The following is a 25,233-nucleotide window of genomic DNA, read 5'->3' as shown; positions in this document are numbered from 1 at the left end:
TGTGAAGTTGTTAGTGAAGGTATCGTCCAAATGCAGTGGTTGCATCATGCCTTTCACTACAAGTAGTATGGAAGCATATTGTACTGCATTGTTTGCATCTGGCACACCGTGATGCACGAAGCCTCGTTAAAAGAACTACGAGCACCGCCAAGTATTACACTATACCTGCCTTGAACAGGCACGGATACGACGCGGGGTGAAAGGCAACTTGCAACGAGACAAGCTAGCCTCCTCTCGTCTTTCCTCCAATGGCGAAATCTCAGCCTGCACACCAAGTGCTATTGCATGTACTGCAGCAAAAGGTTTTGCTGGTCTTGTAGATTTAGGACATAGGAGAAAGTTCGCTGGGGACCACGTCCGTACTGAACGCCCGGGCGCGCCTTCAGCGTAGGTCCGGCCATGACGGAAACTGCATCGCTTGTCGAGGCTGGGTTTCGTTGTCTTGTATTAATACCACCCCGCTTGATAAAACATCGATCGACACCTTTATTGGTTGCGAGAGTCGCACTGTACCTGAACTCACCTGTCAACTTCCATCGTTGCGCCAGCACCAAAAAGAGACAACCGGCCGAGTGAGGACTGCTGTAAGCTCGCCTTTAACTCTGTTGGTGCGAATACAACATATATGATAGGCTAAAAGACCCTGGCGACCGTGCTCTGCCAGCTAAACTTCATTCGATATTGCCGTGAGGAGGAGACAGAAACTATACTATAAATACTTTGAAGTGTAGATACATTCGAGATCTTCGAACTCGGTATCGGAGAGTCTCTGATTCAACGGAGACCGTCGTAATGAGATCACATTGCACGGAGCTCGATCATCATTGCACGAAGCCACATCATAATGCACGAGGCTTCCGATCAAAACCTGACAAGACTCGATCATTATGCACGGAGGTCAATCATCGACGAATACCAACCAGTGGCGCGGTAACATCTACATGTATTGTACATGTAAAATACGTTTGCCTCGGGGGGGGGGGGCAATGTAAAGTCCGACACGGCGATTTCGCGTCCTCGCGCGTGGGTCATTGACTCAATCGTTGAGGTCGCGTTTTGAGTGATACACAACTGTTCGACCAATCTTCGCACCGAGCCAACTGGACCAGTTACTGGCGGCGCGGTGGCCCATTGCAATCTTCCGCAGCGGCACATGGCCTCTGTCTCGTGGCTGAAATGCCTTGCCGACCGAACAAACTCGGTCGCCAGCGTTGCAATCTTAGCTTCGCAAATATGCGATCGCAGCAAGGGGCACTACGTGCAACTTCCGACACGACATCAGGTCATAACGCGCGGCCAAACTCTTGGGCTCGATTTGCTCGACTTTACACGGCGTGCCGGCTAACCAAGCGCTCACTTTCGAACTTGCCATCTTCCACCCACACCCACACATAAACTACCCCAAACAACACTGATGGCCATCGCTCAGTCCTCGCTTGCCCTTCTGTTCGTTGTGGCGGTCGCCTCCAACGGCCTTTCCGATGCCTCTTACCTCCGCAACCTGGGCGGCACCACCATTGCCACCAACGTCAAGACGTACACGGCGTACGGCGACTACGCGTCCGCCATGCTGGCGGCCGTGAACAAGCAGCGCGCCACGGGCGGCCTCAAGCCCCTGTGCCTCAACAAGAAGCTGCACGCCGCCGCGCAGCGCCACTCGGACGACATGGCCGCCAAGGACTTCATGGCCCACGACGGCTCGGACGGCTCGACCATGTCGGAGCGCATCACGCAGGCCGGCTACGACTGGGAGAGTGTGGCCGAGAACGTGGCCGCCGGCCAGATCGACGTGGCCGACGTGATGGTGGCGTGGATCAACTCGCCGGAGCACCTGGAGAACATCATGGGCGACTACACGATGTTCGGCTCTGCGTACGCGTTCAACAAGGACGGCACGTACCAGCACTACTGGACGCAGGACTTCGGCTCGGGCGACGCAGAGCAGTGCGACAGCGCCACGCCGACGAAGCAGGAGACGGTTGTGACGCCCGCGCCGACGACGGTGGCCCCGGCCACCGAGGCCCCGACGACGCCTGAGCAGCAGGAGATCCCGTCCACGCCGGCCCCGACCACCGGCGAGGAGGTGCAGGGTGAGGCGGAGACGACGCTGGAGGACGCGACCCAGAACGTGGAACAGGTGGAGTCGCCTGTGACGCCCGCGCCGACGACTGTGGCCCCGGCCGCGGACTGCCAGTCCAATTTCTAAGCGTCTTCCATGTCCGGATCCCGGTTGCAGGGAACCCACCACTATCAAACCACCACCACCACATAGAGCTAAATGTAACTGCGTAGATTGAGTGCGATCTCAAGATGGAGACTAGACCGATACTTCTCTGGCCCACATAAGAAACAACACTTCGGTTTTCTGGACATAACTATTTACAAAAAAATCGTTTGGCGACTCGCAACACCTCAACCGAAAGCTGCGTATTTGCTCCGTTTCACGCTATGATTTAAAAAAATCTATCAGCAGAAAGAAAAGAGAAACAGCCTTTTATCTGAAGTCCGGTTTAGGCAACATTAGGTTTTTTAGCGAAGTGCCGTCAAAAATTAGCGATATTAGAAAATAAAATATCACCGTAATCGCGAGTGACTGCTTTACCCTTATGTTCGGTTGTCGATGTTGTAGCCTGTTGGAGACGAGTTAGAAGGGCTACAGTTTTGAGGTTTTTCTTCGCGATTATCTCGACATGCGCGGACCCATTTATTTTGGCCAATAGTAAGCTGAAGCAGTTGATTATACCCAATCATATGTGACATGTGGTCCACATCAAATTGAGGTTTAATGCCGAATGTTGTTTCTTAAGTGGGCCAGAGAAGTATACAATAATGATTCATGCTCTTTCGTAAGACGATACTGGTCCCTAGAGAGCATACCGTAAGACAAAGCGTTTTACGTTTTGCAATCAACGCATTTTGATTACATCTTGATTTTAGTATACCAGTGGCTACATTGTATTTTGTCACTCAAAACATAAGACAGTTTGTCGGACACCAGTTTGCGCCATATTATTGGTCAAAAGCTCTACTTGACGTGCAGAGCTGCATGCACATGCTCGGGTCCACTCAACCACGACAGCGGTGCGGATGCAGGCTGTGTTGGTGCACCTTTGTTCGCCAAGACGACGCAGTTGCATGGCGCGTAGGTCCGTCAACAACAGGATGATATTATAGCTGCAGCCACGGCGGCCGCGCCAGGCCTTGCGTGAAGCCTTAGCGCTAAGGCTGTTGTGATCTGTTGCTCTTAAAATGCCACGCCCAGAGCTTTTCAGTGCCCGGATGGTAAGGAATTGTAAGGATTGCGCCGCACTCCTTGCGTTTTCGCAGCTTGCCACAGGCAAGCGAATCTCTCTTTGTGAACAAAATGCCTCCGTCCGAACGGAGAAGCTGGATGCGTTGACCGAACACTCGAATCTGATGCGGCCGGCACGGGATTACTCGCACCGCCGAAGTACAAGATTCAGAGGTGCGCTGTAGGCGCTCTAGATCTATTACTTGTAGTGTATGGGGCCCGAGATTCGACAGCAGAGCTCCTCTGCTGCCAGCCAGTCTCGCAGTGATAGCAGTCTTTACCTCTAAGTCTCAATCTCACTTTTCAATTTGCCTCGAACCCCAAGCATCACCTCAACGACACTACACTACACCAGCTTCGCCCCCTCAACTGCTTTCAACCTCCACCCTTCCTCGCCGCGCCGTGCCCAAACACAACAGGAATAGTGTCAGGAGGGAAATATTGTAGGAGTTTTCGTACTGTCAGGTTGCATTGTACGTATCATGATGCGGGCAAGCCCTCCTTCAATAACGGGGTTAGTTACGTAGCATAAGAGGCAACGATTCTGAAATCTAGAGCGCTTATAACCGCGCCAGTCTATTGCTGTCTGCTAAGCTTGAATCTACGTAGTGTTTCCGTTTCGGCTTTGTTGACAAGTTTCTAGAGAGTGCTCGAGCGTACATTCTACTCGTTTGCTATTCAATGTACGCTCAAGCACAATTCAGTTCTCCGTGTACCAACCGCGTCGTGTCCTCCGAAGGGCATCTCCCTACTTACGCTGACTACGCGGCTTCATGGAAGAGCTCCTCGGACCTCATAAAATATGTATAATACACACTTTCATTTGAAGGACCTGGCATTTAGTAGGTCGCTAGTTAGACCAAATAACTGTGATGCACTTCACATTACTACGAAATCGAAAACGAAACAAATACACGTTCATGCTGCCGATTCTGCTCGTCAGCACGGCTATCCGTTGCTGGTGCATGCCACGACGGCGACGCAGACGGCCGGCCAAGGGCATACACGGACAACACCACGCATAATATTAGCCAATCACATGGCTAAATTTGATTTGTCGTCAAACTGTCTTACGAATGCTCGACACAAGTGATTGTGATGACTGCCTCGCCGACAATCAATATCCAATATATATTGTCCGATCCCTGGTGGGCAGCTATAGAGCGCAGATTTGAAAGTTCAACGCATTGGAGATGTGGCCGTGGTGGAGATCCAAATCGTCGTAAAGATGACCCTGGAGTCGGAGGCAGTCGGTTCGGGTTAGCTGTCGATGACGTTGGCGCTTCTGGCGTTCAGACGGTGCCTTCGGCGTCTCTGGTGGTTCTGTCTTCGGAGATGGCGTTGCTGGCGTCGTAGTCGTAGCAGACAATGTCGTAGTCGAGGTCTTTGTTGCTGCCGTTCATGTCGTATCCTCTGCTCGTTCAGCTCGCGATGATGTCGTAGTCGCTGCTCCAGTAGGTTGAATCGTAGGAGCAGCTCGTGCGGCCGGCGTTAATGACGTGGTAGAAGAAGCTCGTACAGCGCGCGTTGATGTCGAAAATCGCAGTAGCTGCTCGTGCCATTTGTGTTGATGTCGTACAAGAAACCGCTCGTGTAGCTTCCGTTCATGTCGTAGCTGCTGCTCATGCAGCTCATGAACATGTCGTTAGTTGCTGTTCGTGTAGCCCGCGATGATGTCCTAGTTGCTGCTCGTGCAGGGAAGGTGTGTCACTCGAATTTTGTGCGGGCTGGGCTGGGTAGTGAAAGGGTTAAAGTACTTAAAAGTAGTAATTGAACGCTAGTGCACAAATTTTCACCAAGAGGGGTAAACATCCAATTGTATAGTCGAGGTAGTAGTAAAAAATCATAGTTTTCTTCGCAACGCAAGCGTGAATTTGTACTTGCAGTGTGTTGATGCTCCAATATATTACTGTGCCGCAGAAGTTGGTTGGATGTGTTACGCGGTGGTTGTTTGTCGGTCGGTGTCTTGAATTGCTGCGGTATTAGCTAGACTAGGAGTGGTTCTTAGTGACGCGGGATACTCTTCCCCAGGTCACGCGATGGAACTCCGTTTGATTTTCTTGTGCTGTACCGGGGTTCCAACGGTAAACGGTTGGTTGGCACTTTCATTTGTCAGAATCTATCGGCAGCAAAATCGGAGAAAATGGGTCGAGTAGCTTTCTTCTTCACTTCTCTTCTTACCCCGTCGTTGGTGAACACCCGCGTGAAGTATGATGCTCACTGCAGTGCGCCTGGTTCTACATCTCCAACCAGCTATCGAAGTCCTGGAGCAAACTATCAATGCGATCTCTTGGTTCTTGGGACCTCCACAGAGCCTCCCGTTCCATGAAGCCTGCAAGTTTGGATCCATTGAGCTACTTGACTGGATGTGGAGCGCTAGCTGTACTCGCGCTGGTGACAGAACTCCTGGGTGGTTTCTGAGCAACTCGCTGCGGTCCGACCCTCATTACCACAAGTGGCAGTTCTCGAGATCGCTCAAAGTCGCCGCTGATCGGGGTGATTTGCCCATGATGAAGTGGCTCTTTGCGCATTTTTCGGGTTGTGAGGCCCCGTCCAGTGTTGCTGATGAAGCCCAAAAGAAAGGATACCTGCTCGTGCTATTGTTTCTGTGGAGACACAAGACTGAAGATCAAGGCACCAATGCCCACGCTGTCATGCAGACGTCGTGCTCGGTTCGCTATGGTCCTCGTGATGTGTTTTGGACGGTCGCCACCATTGAGAAGGCGTGCGAGAATGGGCAACTCGCGCAGTGTCTGGATGAAGGTATGCAGTTTAGTGAACCAGACGCAGAAATCGCTATCAAGCACGCTCTACGCGTTGGAAACCTCGCGCTTGCGGAGCGACTGGTACCCGCAGGCCAAAGCATTTTTGACTACGCAGCTGGATGCACGCGGATCGAAGTGATTGAGATGATGGTGGAGATTGAGTATTTGCAACGCGACATACGTCTCGCTGCGTCAATGATACCGACTGTGGCTCGCAGTGGGCGTTTGGATCTCGTGGAGTGCATTGTTCAATTAGCTTGTTCTGGTTCGGAGGAAAACGAAAATTGGGTAGCTACTTGGATCAACGCTATGGAAATGGGATGTCGACACGGACATTTGGCGGTCTTGCAGTGGCTCGCTGGGCATCCATCGGGGCGTGAAGCGCTCGAACGTGCACGGAACGACGACGATATCAACTGCCTGCTACCTGCTGCAGCTAAAGGAGGATACGTAGAGGTGATGGAGTTCCTGTATTCCCAGGGGCTGGCCATACAGTATTGCCGTGCTATGAAGGCTGCTATCAAGAAAGGTCGAGCAAGTTCGGCCAAATGGTTGCTCGATCACCATTCATTCGACGAGAGCGAGCTTCGTAAATTATGGGTTAAAGCGATGTATACGAGTGTCGGGAAGGGGTATCTGGAGCTCCTGGAGCTTTTCAATGAACTGGACGCGTCGACGCCTTATGCGCAGTCGGGGGTGAAGCGAAGACGGGCTGGTCAAACAAAGTCGTGGTGGCACTACGTAAAAAAATCCGATGTTCATCGCCGCCAGCGAGGGCCATCTCAACATCCTCGAGTGGTTTCAAGCCAACCCCGTGCATAAAGGCACAACTGACACGATGGACATTGCGGCGGGCAACGGATACCTGGACGTCGTGAAGTGGCTTCATCAGAATCGGTCGGAGGGCTGCACAGAAGAAGCCTTCGATAGTGCAGCAGGAAGCGGCCGCCTGGACGTGGTGAAATGGCTGCACGCGAATCGCCCCGAGGGGTGCTCGGACCTCGCAATGCTCAGGGCAGCTGAGAATGGCGATCTCGAAATGGTCAAGTGGCTGTATATGAACATTCCCGAGTCTCGCACTGAAACGGCAGTGGATCGAGCTGTGCTATTTCGTCGTTTTCGTGTGGCGTGCTGGCTACAGCCGCGCTTTCCTGATTACAAGATTGGAAGTACAAGCGGTCAACCACTGCTCTTTGTGGACAGCTCGAATGACTCAGCGAACACTTTCGAGACACTGCTATGTCTTCGTGAATTCTACGACTACGTCTTCACCTCGAAATTTCTGAGCTGCGTTCGCTCGCGATTGGCTACCGGTAGGAGCGAGCAGCGAGCGAAGGCAACGCGAGATAGACTTCGCTATCTTGCTGAGTGGCTGGAGGCACATTATCCTGTCTACGTGTAGTCGCGTGAAGCAAATAAGCAACTCTGCTTTTGTTTCCTTCATTGGCACATGCATTTCTTAGCGCCGCACGCACAAGTGGCGATCGAACGAATCGGTTGAGCGCCTCACTTGACCGAGCATTGGGTTCGCTACCTCCCTGGAGCTGGTACAAGATGCAACTTTCGTGTCGACGATTAAAGGAGAGAACGAAGATTTGACGAGGGGCACGGGGACGAGCAAGTGATGTCCGTAAGAACAAGAGAAGCAGCCAATGCGGGGCACTATCATGGGATTGTATTGTTCTCTATCGCTCAAGTTAAATAGCGATTGGGCTCGGTATGCTTCTCGATGAAGCTATTAACTTGCTACATAAGTAATCTCGCCCGATCACACGGAATAAACCTGGTCTAAATCTGGTCCGTCGTTGTTGTCGTAGCTCATGTGCCTCTCGGTCAATTCGTTCGTTTCTTCAGCCGCCTGCCTCGGTCAGTTTGTCAGATGATTTAGCAGGAGTAGTCGGCGGCGAACCACCGAATCACCTCTGCGAATTCCGAAGTCATCGTTCAGCAGGATGCTGAGACGGCTGATCATCTCGTTCGTCCAGCCCATCAGGACTTCGTAGTTTGCCGGGAACTCGTCCACGTCAACCAACGCGTTCACCTGGATGGCTTGGGGCAGCGGGCGCCTGTGGCGAGTGCGAGGTAGCTGATTTCCCGCGCCGGGATTTCGTCCAACACTACCCGTCCACTTCATTTTAGTGTAGTCGGATGTGATGGTGCTGCACACCATGTACTCAGTAAAGCAATAGTTTTAGCAGGACGACGGTGAAAGCTGCCGCACAATCGCTCACAAACCCGGTTGTATCGCCTGTTGGTACGTAGTTGAAGCCGCCTCCAAGCAAGCGACCAGTTACACTCGAACCGTCCGAAATGTATGATCAGGTCAAATGATTATAGAAATCCTGTCAGTCTCCTGGTTTGGTGTTTCTGTCTGTCTATCTATCTGGGTATGATGTGGTCTAAGGCTGTAGTACGAAAATCGCGGCCTTTCCCTCTCCTTGTAGATTTCTCTCACTTGTCTTTTCTCTCCGTTCGCTAACAACACCGTTCCAGGTCATGCTAACTATCGTGAGGTTTGTACTACAGGTCGCTCCAGCTAATGCCGCGCTGGAGCAGACTACCAATGTCATCTCTAATTTTCTGGGTCCTCCGCCGAACCTCCTATTCCACAAAGCCTGCGAGTTCGGCTCGGTCACGCTTCTCGACTGGATCTGGAGTGCTAGCTGCGCTACCGCTGCTGACAGAACACCCAGTTGGTCTTTGAACAACTTCCTGCGGTCGGACCCGCATTACCACAAGTGGCAGTTCTCGAAATCACTGGAAGTGGCCGCAGGTCGGGGGGAGTTACCGTTGGTGGAATGGTTGTTCGCGCATTTTTCAGGCTGCGAGGCCCCTCATAATGTAGCGCACCTACGGTTTCTGATGGAACACGAGGCTGAGAGTGGATGTCAAGAGGCAAACGGACAAAAAGCCATGAGGAGCGAATGCTCGGTGCGTGTGGTGTCGTCACGAAACGAAGACACTGCGGGAGGAGCCGGCGATGCTCCCAGATAGTTGGCCGTAGTTTATTAAGGAAGGTAAATTGCAAAGTGAGACTCTATCCTTAAAGTCTACTAGTGGCTGGGGGCGGAGGCGGCAGGGCCACCCCAAGCACTTGAGTGGACACCATGCGTGTCAACACGATTGTCGTTATACTGTGTGCGTCAACCTAGTGGTCGTTATGCAGATATTCAGTGTCAACAGCATTGTCGATATGATAGCTGCTTGCTACTCGCAGCTCAATGCCAGAGACCAGCCAGCATTGTGCTGCTGCTGCTGCTAGCTAGAGTTGGCTGTATGTACTTGCCTGCACTGCAGTGCGCTCTGGTACGCTTACAAGGTTTCTACCAGCTGACACAGTCAAGAAGGCCTGCGAGAATGGACAGCTTGTTCAATGTCTGGACGAAGGGATGGCTCTCTACGGACGAGACATAGCGACGGCCATCGTACACGCTCTAAGTATCAATAACGTCGAGCTTGCGGAGTGGTTGCTATCGTTGGTACCCGGAGGCGGGTGCATATTTGACTGTGCGGATAACCACTCACGAGCTGAAGTGATTGAGAAGATGCTGGGGTGTGGATATCTGCGCTTGGACAATGATCGAGCTGCATCAATGCTGCCAGCTTCGGCTCGCTCTGGGCGTTTGGACCTCGTTCAGAGCGTCGCTAATTGTATTCCGCGCATTGCAGTGATCGCCAGCGTTGGGTCAAAAATTGGAGGAGTGCTGTGACGATGGCGAGTCGAAATGGACATGCGGTGGCTTGTGGCTCAGCTATTGTGGGGGAAGTACTTGATGGTGGAGGGGTATCTATGATATCACTTGCCTTTTCCCGGATGCGGCTGAACGAGGGCATGCAGAGGTGATGGAATTCCTGTACTCCAATGAACTCGTCGCAGGATTTTATAGTCGTGATGCTATGAAGGCCGCAGTTCAGAATGGCCATGCGAGCTCGGTTAAGTGGTTCCTTGATCATGATTCATTCGACAAGCGCGAGCTATGGGTCGAAACGATCCAAACAAGTATCAAGATGGGCATCTGGAGATCGTTAAGCTTTTTCACCAGCTGGACGCGTCGAGATCACAGCGACATTTGGACTGTTCAACGGATTCGTGGTGGAAGTACGCTCGTAAGCCTATGTATTGGGCTGCTAAGGGCGGCAATCTCGATATTCTCGAATGGCTCCAAGTCAATTGTGTGCGACAGCAATGGGGGACTGACATAATGGATATCGCAGCGAGGGAAGGGTACCTGGATGTGGTAAAGTGGCTGTACCACAACCGGCCAGAAGGCTGTACAATGGCCGCCATGGATAGCGCGGCGGCAAATGGCCATCTGGACGTGGCGCAATGGCTACACACGAATCGTTCCGAGGGGTCTTCAGACCGAGCGATGTGCCTTGCTGCTCAGAATGGCCATCTAGAAATGGCCAAGTGGCTGTACTCGAATATCCCAGAGTCCCGCACACCCGCGGCAATCGATCGAGCTGTGAGTTATGGGCGTTTCCGCGTGGTGCGATGGCTGCTGTCGCGCTTTCCCGACCACAGAATTGGCGGATCCGTCGTGGTGCAGAATTTCACGGACAGTTTCGAGAGTCTGCTCTTTCTTCGGGAGCACCACAACTATGTCTTCACGTCCGAGTTTCTGAAAGGCCTTCGCAAAGAGTTTAACCACTTCTCGCAAGTCACGGCTTGGCTGGACGAACACTATCCGAACAATTGACGCTAGTGCACCACCAATTTTCACGAAAGGAGTGAATATGTCAAGTTTTTGATTCAGGTATTAGTAGAAGAAAGAAGAAGAAAAAAACAATCATGATCATGACATTTCTTCGCAACCTGGCAGACCAATTGCAGTGGCAGTGCCCTTGATGATCCAATGTACTGTTTACTGTGCCGCAGAAGTTGACTGTATTGGTTGGTGGGCTCTTTCCGAAAGCTTCTGGGCCAATACGATGCAGCCATATCCAGATGCATATGACTTTCAGCCATTTCCTCGTTTCACGCGTGCAGTTTTGCACGCGATTCGCTTAAACCACACAAGTCCGGCGAAGCAACACGATGGCGCGCTAGCCGTTCGATGTGTTCTGTGTAGCAATTGCCAAACTCTCCCCAGCACCAGCACTTTCTAAAATCTTTGCAATGCTCGAATCTTTTTTGTATTCACATGACAATTTTCAGGACGATTGACAGAAAGAGCCAAAGGTGGCGCTTACATGGTTTACTCGTAGTTGATTTCTTTCTCCAACACTTGCACTGCGAGCTATGCTAACTATCGTGGGGTTTGTACTGCGTCTCGCCCCAGCTACTGCCGCGCTGGAGCAGACTACCAACGCCATCTCTAACTTCTTGGGTCCTCCGCAGAGCCTCCTATTCCATGAAGCCTGCGAGTCGCGTTACTCGATTGGATTTGGAGTGCTAGCTGCAGTAGCGCAGCTGACAGAACGCCCGGGTTGTATTTTACCAACTTTTTGCGGTCGGATCCGCACTACCACAACTGGCAGTTCTCGAAGTCGCTTAAAGGCGCCGCTGATCGGGGCGATCTACCGATGGTGAAGTGGCTCTTTGAGCATTTCTCGGGTTGCGAGGCCCCGGCCCCGGTCAGCGTGGCAACCGGAGTCAAAAAATAGGGAAACCTGAGCGTATTGCGATTTTTGATGGAACACCAGTCTGAAAATGGGCGGCAAGATGCAGATGGCAAACGCCCTACCAAAAGCGAATGTTCGGTGCGGTTTGATGATGCAACTATCATTTTGCCACCTGAAACAATCTGGAAGGCTTGCGAAAATGGGCAACTTGTTCAATGTCTGGATGAAGGTATGGGTCTGTCCGAATCAGACGTTGAGAGCGCCATCACACACGTTCTAAGCATCGGTAACCTTGAGCTTGCGGAGTGGCTGCTATCGACAGACAGATGCGTATTTGACTATGCTGTTGCTTGGCCACGCGCTGAAGTGATTGAAAAGATGCTCGAGTGTGGATATCTGCAGTTTAACGACCATCGAGCGGCGCCATTACTGTCAGCTTCGGCTCACTGGGGGCGTATGGATCTCGTCTGCAGCGTTGTTCAGCTGCACTCCCCACTTCCCAAGGATCACAAGCGTTGGGTCGACAATTGGGTCATTGCCGCGGAGACAGCTTGTCGAAATGGGCATGTACCGATGTTGCAGTGGCTGATGGCGCACCCATTGTGGACTGAAGTGTGTGAAAGCACAGAGTATGGCAGAAACCTCGCCTTCCTCCTCCCAGATGCAGCTGAAGGAGGACATGTAGAGGTCATGGAATTTTTATACTGCAATGAACTCTCCGACCAGGTTTATCACGCTATGCTAATCGCTATCAAGAAAGGTCAGACGAGCTCGGTTAAGTGGTTGCTTGATCGTTACGCACGTGAGCTCGACGCAAAGACAGCTCGGGATGGCGGCCGACGAAGCGGTTATACCAGCCAGTAGTAAGGTCCTTGACGGAGCGCAGATTCCCGTGGATCATGTGGTGAAGCTCGTTAGCAGCCTCGAGAACTTCCCATGGCTGCACGGGGACCAGACGACGCTGCATTGCAGCGATCCATGTCATTAGATCGGCTTCACACTCGGGAGGCAGTATGGGGGCAGGTCCGGGCCGTTGGCGCTCAATAGATCGACCTTCGATGCGCGCGGCGACTTTGCGCTTTAGTGTTGACAACGACACTGGTGACGAGTCGGCCACGGCTGCGAGCTGACGTCAATATATGGGTCTATGCGATACAGACAAGTGTCGAGAATGGGCATCTGGAGATCGTTAAGCTTTTTCACGAGCTGGACACGTCGAGGTTGCGCGAGGAGTCAAGATCACAGCGAAAATTGGACTGTCAAACTGGTTCGTGGTGGAAGTAAGTCAATTGTGTGCGACAGCAATGGGGGACTGACATTATGGATATCGCAGCGAGGGAAGGGCACCTGGATGAGGTAAAGTGGCTGCACCACAACCGGCCAGAAGGCTGTACAATGGCCGCCATGGATAGGGCGGCAGCACACGGTCATCTGGATGTGGTGCAATGGCTGCACGTTAATCGTACTGAGGGACGCTCGGACCAAGCAATGTGCCTTGCAGCTCACTATGGCCATCTAGAGATGGTCAAGTGGCTGTATACGAACATTCCAGAGTCTCGTTCATCGCGGGCGATTGATCGAGCAGTGAGTCGTGGTCGTTTTCACGTGGTATGATGGCTTCAGCCACGCTTTCCTGATCACAGAATAGGCGAATCTGCCTCTGGTTACATATTCTACGGCCGTGCGGACAGCAATTTCGAGACGCTGCTCTTTCTTCACGAGCGCTGCAGTTATGTCTTCACCCCGGAATTTGTGAAGGAAGGATCCCCGGTACCCCGCAAGAATTACGACTTGATTCTTCCTATCAAATCCTGGGTGGATGCATCGGAAGAATGCTTAGTGCGGTTAATAACTGTTTTCAAGTTTATGCTTCAAATGAGCCGTAGCAGCGAAGTATAATCATCTTGGTTACGTTTTCTTCACAACGCCCTCACAGGTTATTTGGTTTTTAGCAACCTTTTGGGTTGCATCGTTCAGAATCTCGTGAAGTTCTACATCACAGCGAAGAGCGGAAACGTTACCGAGATTTAGCAACATGGTACCAAACTGCAAACTACACTTACCCTTCCCACCACAATCATGAGCGTGTGGGGTCGCCTTCAGCCGCGTTAAGACGTCTGCAGTACAGCGGTGAGCCTGTGACAAGATTGTGGGTGACTCCGCTTCGACCGACGTGCAAGCAGACAGCAAAGCCTCCACCAACTCCTTTGTTCGCCATGTTCTCACAAACTCTGAGCCGTTTGGACTGCTTAACAGCAGCTTAACCAACTCACACACACCGATATGAACACTTGCATGGCGAGGAAACTGCTGCAGCACTTCGACTATCGCGTCCTGAAGCCCATAGATCATCAATTGGCGTCGAACACTAGGCTTTTTGCACATCACCAGCAAAGCCCGCAAGGCTCGAGTCTGTAACGCCTCGTTGCCTGGGAATTGTCGAAGCAAACCAATCGCCTCGCACTTGATGGCGCGTTGTGCTGCCACGTTGCTCCTGCCCTGCTCCTGGCGCTGGTGCTTCACGCGCAGCGCTGCACTGGCAGCAGTCAGTCGCTGGGTCTCATCGTTGATCCGAGCTACTTCCATGTCTGCAGACCCGTTTTGAGTGTGCAACCGCGCAACTTCCCCGCGGATCCACTGGAGCTTGACGTCCTCCGCTTCAATTTGCGTCGCCAACTCCCTGTCCGTATCTTGGGCGCGTCGAATTTGCTCCTCCACCTCTGCTCGGAAAGCGCGTGCTGCAGCCACGTCCTCTTGGATTTCTTGAGCGCGTGCGATGAGGTTTTGCTCGTCACGCTCCATCGAGGCGGTGGTCTCGTTGAGCGCGCTAGTACGCTGGCGCTGCAGCTTATTCCGCTGTTGGAGGTGAAGGATGTCGTCCTGCAGAGGCACCATAATAGTGGGGTGCACGATCGCCGTCCAAGTCATGAGGTCCATGGGTCTCACGCCCTTCTTGTCCGCCACGGACACATCTGCACCGGCATTCAGTAGCGCGTGGACAAAGCGCTGTTTCACACATTATCGTACAAGGAGCTGCGTCAGTTGTTGCAGCATCGAACGGGACTGACACAGTAATGTTCACTGACAAGGTTGTGGCTCTCGAGGGCAAGATGCAGCAACGTCTTTCCATCCTACTCGGAGCAATTCAGTTCAGGATACAAATGGATTAGAAGAATGCACTATCAATACGATATAGAGCTGAGATCAGTCACCTTTTGCACCGATGTGTTGATTTTCAGGAAGTCGCGGCGCGCAGTGTTTAGCAGGAACATCAAAACCTCCTATACAGGTGAGGCATTATAGGTGAGATTACACTGTGGTAGTCGATCACTGATTTTCAACTACCTCACGCGAATCCACAACCGCTTGGTGCAGTGCTGAAGCGACTGTACTAGCCTAACAAGGGCAATGCAAAGCGTTTTGAGCAAAGTATTTCGTCAGATTGCAGCAAGGTGAATATTTCTCACCGTCAAGTCCTCATCGCTTAGCAGCTTGGAGGCTTTCGCCCATTGCTCGCGGTAGCACAACGCAAGGAGCTCTCCACTTCGGTCGAGCTCCTTCATCACTCTCTGTTGCAAAAAAAGAAGTTCTGCGCCACCCTAAAATTACTCGACAACGAAACGAAACCCGAAAGAGATGAGATCCAACACAAGGATAAAACAAGGTTTTTCGTCAACAGTATGAAAAAGTCGACGAGTTACCGTGATCTACACAGCGTGCTACCGTACTATTTCTTCACCTTCGACCCCGTGCTCATGAAGTGAATCATGTTCACCTTCTTGGTCTTTGGGCGCTTGATTGGCTTCCCGTCTCCAGCGAGAACCGCAGACCTGAGGACAAACATGCAAACAACAACAGCAGCAGCAACAACAAAGAATTAGGACACTCAATAACAGACAGCTCGCAAGCAGGCAACGTACACAATCTTTTGCGCGCGGCTGGAGAAGTGTGGTGCACTCGCTGATCCACCCCCTCCTCGATTAGGCGCAGGAATCATCGACGCGGCAGGTTCCCGGAGTTGATCCATGAGGCTCATGCCTCGCCGCTTTTCACCTGGGGCGCTGCCACCCATGGTCGACTGCGTTGGGCGTGCAGTTCTACCGCGCTGGACAACAGCGCCGGATGCGGCCAGCACGGTGGGCACACCCAACACTCCAGCTGTGGTATCATTCCGCTTGCGCTTCTTGTTGAAGATCGGGTTCCATCCTGAATTGCTGGACTTCGATGGGGCAGACGTGTACACACCTGCTGATAGGTTCTTCGGCTTCGCCAGTCCAGCGAACAACGCCTTACGCAAGCTACCCGTCGAGTTGTTGAGCTGCTGTCGGCCACGTCCCGCCTGCATGAAGCTCGCCTCAATGTGGTGCAAGCAGTACTGCGACTGTACCACCGGATGGGAAAAACACACCAAACGTTAGCACTCTGGTAGCAACTTCAATCAACAAAATTTCAACACCCCACCTTGGACGTGTTCACTGCAAGACGGCACCGCGCTTCTCCCGACGTCGTTCCCTTGCAGATCCCAAAGTCCACGGCCTTGCCGAGCTTCACCACCTCAGACGGCTGCGTCGCCTTGAACGCGAACTTGTTCCTCTCCGTGGCAGGCAGCAGCGTGGCGTTCAGCACCGCAACGATTGACCCCGTCAGCTCCTTCCAGTGGGCCGCGTAGGCGTCTCCGAAGAGAAAGACGCCCAGCTCAGTCCCGTCCAGATCCGACAGCCCCCAGACCATGAACGTCGACCCATTGGCCGCTGGCTTGGACAACGTCTTCCGGGTCAGCACACCGATCGTCACCCAGTCCACCTGAAACAAAAAAAAACTCGTGAGAAATAATAAAACTAAACTAAAAAAAATCTCTAACAGACCGTACCTCTCCGTTGGTGAACGTGTCCTTGGGGACCCGGTCCATCTGCTGCAGCTTGATGAACTTGCGGCCCTCCATCTCCTGTCGCAGCGCCTCCGCCGGGACGGTCCTCTCGGCGATACGCAACCATGAAAACTCTTCCACCGCTTCGGCATTAACTTTCACAGGTTTTGCTCGTTCCTCCGCCGTCGAGATCGTCTTGGGCTTGGGCTCCACCTGCGCGCTGCTTGGCGTCCGGTGCAGCAGCATCGGCCGCTTGCTCTGGGCCTTGGACTGCGCCGAGCTCGAGCGCGCGGACGACGCGCCGCTGCCTCCACTGGACCCGCCATTCTTCTGCGACAGCGCCAGCCAGTTCCAGCTCTGCGAGGCCGCAGCCAGCGACGGCCCTTCGTCCTGCGTGGTCATTATTGGCGCCAACTTTCGAAATGGCTTCATGTTGATAACCAGGGGGTACAGTATTGGGGTACACGTGAGGCGTAACCCAAAAGCTGAAGTTGAAGTGGGTCGACGGAGAGCTATCATTGCCATTCTAGCTTTATAGTCTTATCCTTCATGTTCCTAGTATCACCGACCGGGTGAGAAGAGCATGGCGTCTGCGTCGGTGGACGGAGGGGGACAGAGCATCTGCGCGAAGTGGGCGTCCTCGACCTGCATGGTCTGGAACTGGCCGGTGGCGTCCGCCAGCAACCGCGCAACCATGTGCTTGCACTGTATGAGAGTCGCAACACCACACACAAACAACAGCGTTAGCCTCGCATTGCAGCATCCTCCCCCAACATTTATCACCTAGCCAACCGCGATGTACCATGGCCGTGGCGCTCGTGGCCACCGTCGTCTCGTGGAAGGCGGCGCACGTGCAGTAGTGGCTGAAGCAGTTGTAGTAGTTGGCGCCCCCGCCGCTCACCATGGACTCGTCGAACGGCTGTGTGACGCTGTCCAGGCTCGTGTCGGCGTCTCGGTCGCGCCGCCGGTACTTGTTGAGCGACTCGACGCGGTAGAAGCAGCGCTGCGAGGGCGTCGCCGTGACCTTGACCACCAGGTCGCGCGCCACCAACTCGCTGGCCGCCTGCAGCAGGCGGAGGTCGTCGGCTGGCAGCGTTGCCAGCAGCTCCCCGTGCACGTCCGTGAACTGCCGCTCCTTGCTCTGCTTCACCTCCTGCGCCACACGCGCCAGCACGCTCGCGCCGACGACGGAGCTCATGACCAAGCAGGGTTGGAAACGTAAGTATTATTCACTGGTAATAGTACTACAGTGCGTGGTATCATAATGCTATTTGAACTTAGTATGGTAGTATACTAGGTTAGTAGTATAGATAATAGTTTTGAGATATTACTTTTGATTAACAACAACACTGATCTTCAGTGTTGAGAGCTCGATGGATGAACGCCTTGGTCCGCGGTCGTCGTTACTATGTAGCGAACAGCCAGCTGTGTGCGCGACGCAGACTGGGTGGGTTTAGCGGGGATTTCTATTAGGAAATGTACTTGTCTATTGCTGCATAGTATCAAACATATGCTAATATATTAACATATATTTACCGCTTAATATTAAATTGACATCGACTTCCTTCTGTATTTCTATTTAATAACCTGAATTTATAGTACTAACACATCAAAATGTTATTTTTACAATACTACAAATGTCGTACAAAACCGTTCCGACCCCACATTCCTAGCTCTGACGTCGATGTGGCAGTTGGTGTTTCGCCATGGCGCGCGGCTGCTGCTGGGCTCGACGGCCGTGGGCGCGGGCGGCGTGACGCTCGCGGCGCACTCGGACGAGGGCTTCAACCGCTCGCTGTACTTCTGGCGCAAGGCCTTCCCCATCTACCTGCACTACCGCGCGGCGCAGCTCTACATGGAGCACCTGCAGCTGAGCGACGAGGAGCAGAGCGTCGAGTACGAGAAGCTACACGACAAGTACGCGCCCGAGGTCTTCGACATCGTGCTGGAGCTCAAGGGCTTCTACGTCAAGCTGGCCCAGACGGGCTCCACGCGGCCCGACGTGCTGCCCAAGCAGTACCTGGACCGGGCAGCCCAGCTGCAGGACGACGCGCCGTCCAAGCCCGTGAGCGAGATCTGCGCCATCATCGAGCAGAGCTACGGCAAACCCGTGGGCCAGGTGTTCCGGGCCATCGACCCCAAGCCGCTCGGGGCGGCCTCCATCGGCCAAGCCCACCGGGCCGAGCTGCTGGACGGCCAGGAGGTGGCCGTCAAGGTGCAGCACCCGGACGCGGAGACCTTCTTCCGCTGGGACATCAAGACCATCCAGGACTTCTGCCGGTACTTCCAGCCGGCGCACCTGCCGTACCTCGTGGAGGTCGAGAAGCAGTTCATGACCGAGTTCAACTACGTGGAAGAGGCCAAGAACCTGGCCACGGTGCGGAGCAACATCTCCAAGAGCCCGTACGCCGCCAAGGTGGCCATCCCGGAACCAAAGATGGAGCTGTGCACCAAGGAAGTGCTGGTCATGGAGTTCCTCAAAGGACGCAAGCTGCTGGATGGGATCCAGGACCACTTCGAGGCCATCGCCGCGGACAAGGGCGTCACCGTGGAGTTTCTGAAGCAGGACCAGGAGCGCAAGGACAAGGAGCGCGAGGCCCAAGGACTGGACATCGAGACCGGCCCGACGTCGCTCCAGCTCCGTTTGTATGGCTTGACGCTCGGTGCGAAGCGCCTTGCGCGCCACATCGGGAGGGCGTCCTACGACTACACGCTGGGGTTTATCGCGCCGAAGAAGTGGGCGCCGCGGGAGGACGAGCAGCACCAGTTGCTGAACCTGCCAGACATCTTGAAGCTCATTATGGACGTGCACGGGTACGAGATTTTCGTGGATGGATCGTTTAACGGAGACCCCCATCCGGGCAACATCCTGCTGCTCGAGGACGGCCGTCTCGGCCTCATCGATTACGGCCAAGTGAAGCACATTTCGCGAGAGCACCGAGTTCACCTGGCCAAGCTGGTTGTTGCACTTGCGGGTGGGTCGCGCGATGATATTATCGACGTACTGACGAAGGACATGCGCATCCGGACGACGAATATGGACCCGTACTTCCTGGAAAAGCAGGCTCGATTGATGATCGACAACGACGATCGAACCGTCACGGAAGGCATGAACGCTCAACTTTTCGTCGAGCACTTACACACGTAAGTGGCAAACGTAGCTGTGCAGTCGACTTGGTTTGGTTACGCCACGCTAATCGTTCTATGTTGTATTTCCTTCGTTTACCAGGATCGACCGTATCGAGTACATTCCAGACGAGTACGTTATGGCTTTCCGCTGCTCCTTGCTGCTGCGAGGCTTCAGCTACCTGCTGCACTACAAGTTTTCTCATGCCAAGAGCTGGGAGGCAGTGGCCCGACAAGTGCTACGTGAAGTACATGTAGAGGCTGAAAAAGTGAGTTCGGCAGCACCGACTACTTCTTCATAGACTGGAAAATTCAATTCAGTTCTAGCAAGCTGCACACTATTTGAAACCCCATAGACCAAGTGTAATAGAGTGTGTGCCTTTGGATGGAATGACAACCGTATGCATAGTTGAGCACTATGCTTAAGTGGCGAGGCAGAGTTTAGTACCGGTATCATATATTGTCACAAGAACTCGCAATCATAGGAAAGGAAGGGTTTCAGGTGCCGCGTAATTTGCGGTGACTACTGTATACTAACGGGCGAGAAAAAGTATCGACAATCTTTCTTACTTCAAGTATTTCTTACTTCAAGTAATACAAAAAATCTGAACTGCGCTTTTTAAAGCGCAGGCTAGATTAAGCGCTCGCCCATAGTGACACTACGGCCTAAATACTGTGAAACGCCGAGAGGAACTCAATCAAGAAGATCAAGTCTCTTTCGATGTACATACTTTGTATTTTTTTATTGCTTAGTCTACGCTGTAGAGCTGTAGAGTGTTGGTGCTCATGCACAGCGGTCGTATTCAGCGTGATAGTATACTCTATTTTGGGAGCCAACGATTTTCAGCGAGTGACTGGTGAGGTGAATACTAAGATTGAAGTGATCAAGGGTTGATCGCTTCCGATTCCAGAACCGAACGGTGGCTCTCTGATCTTTTGACGCGGTTGACGAACAAATAGGAGAGCCACAATACGCAGTTATCTACACTGTAGGTCTCCCTCCACGAAGCACATGCGTGAGGCCGGCACGCTTTCTGAATCGGAGCCTTCGCCAGTTTAGCAAGTGTACGCGATCGTTGAGCTCCAAACAGCAAACGACGTTTTCCTATTACGCCGCTGAAGACTTCACCGTGACGGTACAGTAAACTGTACTTGTGTTACCATATCTGTGCGCACACCGCGTCGATCCTTCTTCTTCCGCACACCGTGAAATTCACTATAAATAGTATCAATCCTAGATTTACAGTACTACTCGGAGTAGTAGTTATTTAATTATTTGTAGTAGTAGTCTGTATTTCAACCATTCGAAGATTACTATCCCTCCCTATCGAACCGAAAGCCTTTCAGCGAAAATCATCAAACACAGGTCCTTTCTGTTGGCTCAAGTTATTCATTATTGTATATCGGTCTAGTCTGCATCTTGAGATCGCACTCAATCTACGCAGTTACATATAGCTCTATGTGGTGGTGGTGGTTTGATAGTGGTGGGTTCCCTGCAACCGGGATCCGGACATGGAAGACGCTTAGAAGTTGGACTGGCAGTCCGCGGCCGGGGCCACAGTCGTCGGCGCGGGCGTCACAGGCGACTCCACCTGCTCCACGTTCTGGGTCGCGTCCTCCAGCGTCGTCTCCGCCTCACCCTGCACCTCCTCGCCGGTGGTCGGGGCCGGCGTGGACGGGATCTCCTGCTGCTCAGGCGTCGTCGGGGCCTCCGTGGCCGGGGCCACCGTCGTCGGCGCGGGCGTCACAACCGTCTCCTGCTTCGTCGGTGTGGCGCTGTCGCACTCCTCCGCGTCGCCCGAGCCGAAGTCCTGCGTCCAGTAGTGCTGGTACGTGCCGTCCTTGTTGAACGCGTACGCAGAGCCGAACATCGTGTAGTCGCCCATGATGTTCTCCAGGTGCTCCGGCGAGTTGATCCACGCCACCATCACGTCGGCCACGTCGATCTGGCCGGCGGCCACGTTCTCGGCCACACTCTCCCAGTCGTAGCCGGCCTGCGTGATGCGCTCCGACATGGTCGAGCCGTCCGAGCCGTCGTGGGCCATGAAGTCCTTGGCGGCCATGTCGTCCGAGTGGCGCTGCGCGGCGGCGTGCAGCTTCTTGTTGAGGCACAGGGGCTTGAGGCCGCCCGTGGCGCGCTGCTTGTTCACGGCCGCCAGCATGGCGGACGCGTAGTCGCCGTACGCCGTGTACGTCTTGACGTTGGTGGCAATGGTGGTGCCGCCCAGGTTGCGCGAGCGGAGGTTGGCGGCGTCTGCGAAGCCGTTGGACGCGGCCGCCACAACGAACAGAAGGGCAAGCGAGGACTGAGCGATGGCCATCAGTGTTGTTTGGGGTAGTTTATGTGTGGGTGTGGGTGGAAGATGGCAAGTTCGAAAGTGAGCGCTTGGTTAGCGGTGTAAAACACGAGCGCGTCGACGTCGAAAACTGATTGTCCTCATTGTTCGACTCCGAGACCCCAACGGGTACCCTCTGTAATGGCGGCACGCATACGGTCAAAGTAACAGAGCCCTCCCGTGACTTCGTGGCACGTTGTGCCGTCTGGCGCGAAGCTTGTGGACTCTATCGGTGGTGCTTTGTCGGGCGCCTCCTTGTGGTATTCCGCCGTAGGCGGTGAAAACAGTTGTCTGCTGCGACTGATAGAGAGCACAATTGCTGTCTGGTTGAGCCAAGCGTGGCCGCGCAGCGACTCAAGGTGAGCTAAGTCGATAATCGAAGACCACTGCGTACCATTGATCTAATGTAAGAGTGAACGGCGGGTGTGAAGTTGTTAGTGAAGGTATCGTCCAAATGCAGTGGTTGCATCATGCCTTTCACTACAAGTAGTATGGAAGCATATTGTACTGCATTGTTTGCATCTTGCACACCGTGATGCACGAAGCCTCGTTAAAAGAACTACGAGCACCGCCAAGTATTACACTATACCTGCCTTGAACAGGCACGGATACGACGCGGGGTGAAAGGCAACTTGCAACGAGACAAGCTAGCCTCCTCTCGTCTTTCCTCCAATGGCGAAATCTCAGCCTGCACACCAAGTGCTATTGCATGTACTGCAGCAAAAGGTTTTGCTGGTCTTGTAGATTTAGGACATAGGAGAAAGTTCGCTGGGGACCACGTCCGTACTGAACGCCCGGGCGCGCCTTCAGCGTAGGTCCGGCCATGACGGAAACTGCATCGCTTGTCGAGGCTGGGTTTCGTTGTCTTGTATTAATACCACCCCGCTTGATAAAACATCGATCGACACCTTTATTGGTTGCGAGAGTCGCACTGTACCTGAACTCACCTGTCAACTTCCATCGTTGCGCCAGCACCAAAAAGAGACAACCGGTCGAGTGAGGACTGCTGTAAGCTCGCCTTTAACTCTGTTGGTGCGAATACAACATATATGATAGGCTGAAAGACCCTGGCGACCGTGCTCTGCCAGCTAAACTTCATTCGATATTGCCGTGAGGAGGAGACAGAAACTATACTATAAATACTTGAAGTGTAGATACATTCGAGATCTTCGAACTCGGTATCGGAGAGTCTCTGATTCAACGGAGACCGTCGTAATGAGATCACATTGCACGGAGCTCGATCATCATTGCACGAAGCCACATCATAATGCACGAGGCTTCCGATCAAAACCTGACAAGACTCGATCATTATGCACGGAGGTCAATCATCGACGAATACCAACCAGTGGCGCGGTAACATCTACATGTACTGTACATGTAAAATACGTTTGCCTCGGGGGGGGGGGCAATGTAAAGTCCGACACGGCGATTTCGCGTCCTCGCGCGTGGGTCATTGACTCAATCGTTGAGGTCGCGTTTTGAGTGATACACAACTGTTCGACCAATCTTCGCACCGAGCCAACTGGACCAGTTACTGGCGGCGCGGTGGCCCATTGCAATCTTCCGCAGCGGCACATGGCCTCCGTCTCGTGGCTGAAATGCCTTGCCGACCGAACAAACTCGGTCGCCAGCGTTGCAATCTTGGCTTCGCAAATATGCGATCGCAGCAAGGGGCACTACGTGCAACTTCCGACACGACATCAGGTCACAACGCGCGGCCAAACTCTTGGGCTCGATTTGCTCGACTTTACACGGCGTGCCGGCTAACCAAGCGCTCACTTTCGAACTTGCCATCTTCCACCCACACCCACACATAAACTACCCCAAACAACACTGATGGCCATCGCTCAGTCCTCGCTTGCCCTTCTGTTCGTTGTGGCGGCCGCGTCCAACGGCTTCGCAGACGCCGCCAACCTCCGCTCGCGCAACCTGGGCGGCACCACCATTGCCACCAACGTCAAGACGTACACGGCGTACGACGACTACGCGTCCGCCATGCTGGCGGCCGTGAACAAGCAGCGCGCCACGGGCGGCCTCAAGCCCCTGTGCCTCAACAAGAAGCTGCACGCCGCCGCGCAGCGCCACTCGGACGACATGGCCGCCAAGGACTTCATGGCCCACGACGGCTCGGACGGCTCGACCATGTCGGAGCGCATCACGCAGGCCGGCTACGACTGGGAGAGTGTGGCCGAGAACGTGGCCGCCGGCCAGATCGACGTGGCCGACGTGATGGTGGCGTGGATCAACTCGCCGGAGCACCTGGAGAACATCATGGGCGACTACACGATGTTCGGCTCTGCGTACGCGTTCAACAAGGACGGCACGTACCAGCACTACTGGACGCAGGACTTCGGCTCGGGCGACGCGGAGGAGTGCGACAGCGCCACACCGACGAAGCAGGAGACGGTTGTGACGCCCGCGCCGACGACGGTGGCCCCGGCCACGGAGGCCCCGACGACGCCTGAGCAGCAGGAGATCCCGTCCACGCCGGCCCCGACCACCGGCGAGGAGGTGCAGGGTGAGGCGGAGACGACGCTGGAGGACGCGACCCAGAACGTGGAGCAGGTGGAGTCGCCTGTGACGCCCGCGCCGACGACTGTGGCCCCGGCCGCGGACTGCCAGTCCAACTTCTAAGCGTCTTCCATGTCCGGATCCCGGTTGCAGGGAACCCACCACTATCAAACCACCACCACCACATAGAGCTATATGTAACTGCGTAGATTGAGTGCGATCTCAAGATGCAGACTAGACCGATATACAATAATGAATAACTTGAGCCAACAGAAAGGACCTGTGTTTGATGATTTTCGCTGAAAGGCTTTCGGTTCGATAGGGAGGGATAGTAATCTTCGAATGGTTGAAATACAGACTACTACTACAAATAATTAAATAACTACTACTCCGAGTAGTACTGTAAATCTAGGATTGATACTATTTATAGTGAATTTCACGGTGTGCGGAAGAAGAAGGATCGACGCGGTGTGCGCACAGATATGGTAACACAAGTACAGTTTACTGTACCGTCACGGTGAAGTCTTCAGCGGCGTAATAGGAAAACGTCGTTTGCTGTTTGGAGCTCAACGATCGCGTACACTTGCTAAACTGGCGAAGGCTCCGATTCAGAAAGCGTGCCGGCCTCACGCATGTGCTTCGTGGAGGGAGACCTACAGTGTAGATAACTGCGTATTGTGGCTCTCCTATTTGTTCGTCAACCGCGTCAAAAGATCAGAGAGCCACCGTTCGGTTCTGGAATCGGAAGCGATCAACCCTTGATCACTTCAA

The 25,233-nt window shown here is 53.6% G+C and overlaps 9 protein-coding genes across 9 annotated transcripts; 5 read left to right on the top strand and 4 right to left on the bottom strand.

Annotated features, from left to right (window-relative positions):
* Positions 1–1,567: 1,567 nt before the first annotated feature.
* Positions 1,568–2,206, top strand: PHYSODRAFT_493645 (hypothetical protein; the record flags this gene model as incomplete). Its single annotated transcript, XM_009524185.1, has 1 exon — positions 1,568–2,206. The coding sequence occupies one exon, from the start codon at positions 1,568–1,570 to the stop codon at positions 2,204–2,206; it is 639 nt and encodes a 212-aa protein (XP_009522480.1).
* Positions 2,207–5,505: 3,299 nt separating this feature from the next.
* PHYSODRAFT_489634 (hypothetical protein) lies at positions 5,506–6,879 on the top strand (the record flags this gene model as incomplete). The annotated part of the gene is made up of 1 exon (XM_009524184.1): positions 5,506–6,879. The coding sequence occupies one exon, from the start codon at positions 5,506–5,508 to the stop codon at positions 6,877–6,879; it is 1,374 nt and encodes a 457-aa protein (XP_009522479.1).
* Positions 6,880–8,553: 1,674 nt separating this feature from the next.
* On the top strand, positions 8,554–12,486 carry PHYSODRAFT_489170 (hypothetical protein; the record flags this gene model as incomplete). Its single annotated transcript, XM_009524183.1, has 3 exons — positions 8,554–8,898; positions 10,170–10,329; positions 11,852–12,486. 3 exons carry the CDS (start codon positions 8,554–8,556, stop codon positions 12,484–12,486), a joined length of 1,140 nt encoding a protein of 379 aa, XP_009522478.1.
* Positions 12,487–13,530: 1,044 nt separating this feature from the next.
* Positions 13,531–15,185, bottom strand: PHYSODRAFT_492132 (hypothetical protein; the record flags this gene model as incomplete). The annotated part of the gene is made up of 6 exons (XM_009524182.1): positions 13,531–13,867; positions 14,006–14,457; positions 14,515–14,628; positions 14,709–14,753; positions 14,835–14,903; positions 15,090–15,185. The coding sequence occupies 6 exons, from the start codon at positions 15,183–15,185 to the stop codon at positions 13,531–13,533; spliced, it is 1,113 nt and encodes a 370-aa protein (XP_009522477.1).
* A 164-nt stretch (positions 15,186–15,349) lies between these two features.
* On the bottom strand, positions 15,350–16,898 carry PHYSODRAFT_558455 (hypothetical protein; the record flags this gene model as incomplete). Its single annotated transcript, XM_009524181.1, has 5 exons — positions 16,493–16,898; positions 16,084–16,425; positions 15,724–16,003; positions 15,543–15,660; positions 15,350–15,452 (listed from the first exon to the last, which is right to left on the bottom strand). The coding sequence occupies exons 1-5, from the start codon at positions 16,889–16,891 to the stop codon at positions 15,350–15,352; spliced, it is 1,242 nt and encodes a 413-aa protein (XP_009522476.1). The 5' UTR covers positions 16,892–16,898.
* Positions 16,899–17,050: 152 nt separating this feature from the next.
* On the bottom strand, positions 17,051–17,687 carry PHYSODRAFT_492439 (hypothetical protein; the record flags this gene model as incomplete). Its single annotated transcript, XM_009524180.1, has 2 exons — positions 17,051–17,194; positions 17,292–17,687. The coding sequence occupies 2 exons, from the start codon at positions 17,685–17,687 to the stop codon at positions 17,051–17,053; spliced, it is 540 nt and encodes a 179-aa protein (XP_009522475.1).
* A 486-nt stretch (positions 17,688–18,173) lies between these two features.
* PHYSODRAFT_497640 (hypothetical protein) lies at positions 18,174–19,637 on the top strand (the record flags this gene model as incomplete). Its single annotated transcript, XM_009524179.1, has 1 exon — positions 18,174–19,637. The coding sequence occupies one exon, from the start codon at positions 18,174–18,176 to the stop codon at positions 19,635–19,637; it is 1,464 nt and encodes a 487-aa protein (XP_009522474.1).
* Positions 19,638–21,138: 1,501 nt separating this feature from the next.
* On the bottom strand, positions 21,139–21,777 carry PHYSODRAFT_489187 (hypothetical protein; the record flags this gene model as incomplete). The annotated part of the gene is made up of 1 exon (XM_009524178.1): positions 21,139–21,777. The coding sequence occupies one exon, from the start codon at positions 21,775–21,777 to the stop codon at positions 21,139–21,141; it is 639 nt and encodes a 212-aa protein (XP_009522473.1).
* A 2,169-nt stretch (positions 21,778–23,946) lies between these two features.
* PHYSODRAFT_494013 (hypothetical protein) lies at positions 23,947–24,585 on the top strand (the record flags this gene model as incomplete). Its single annotated transcript, XM_009524177.1, has 1 exon — positions 23,947–24,585. The coding sequence occupies one exon, from the start codon at positions 23,947–23,949 to the stop codon at positions 24,583–24,585; it is 639 nt and encodes a 212-aa protein (XP_009522472.1).
* Positions 24,586–25,233: the final 648 nt, after the last annotated feature.

Source organism: Phytophthora sojae (assembly GCF_000149755.1).
Source record: "Phytophthora sojae unplaced genomic scaffold PHYSOscaffold_3, whole genome shotgun sequence".
Classification (NCBI taxonomy): Eukaryota; Oomycota; class Peronosporomycetes; order Peronosporales; family Peronosporaceae; genus Phytophthora; species Phytophthora sojae.
This window is presented reverse-complemented; position numbering and strand designations above follow the sequence as displayed.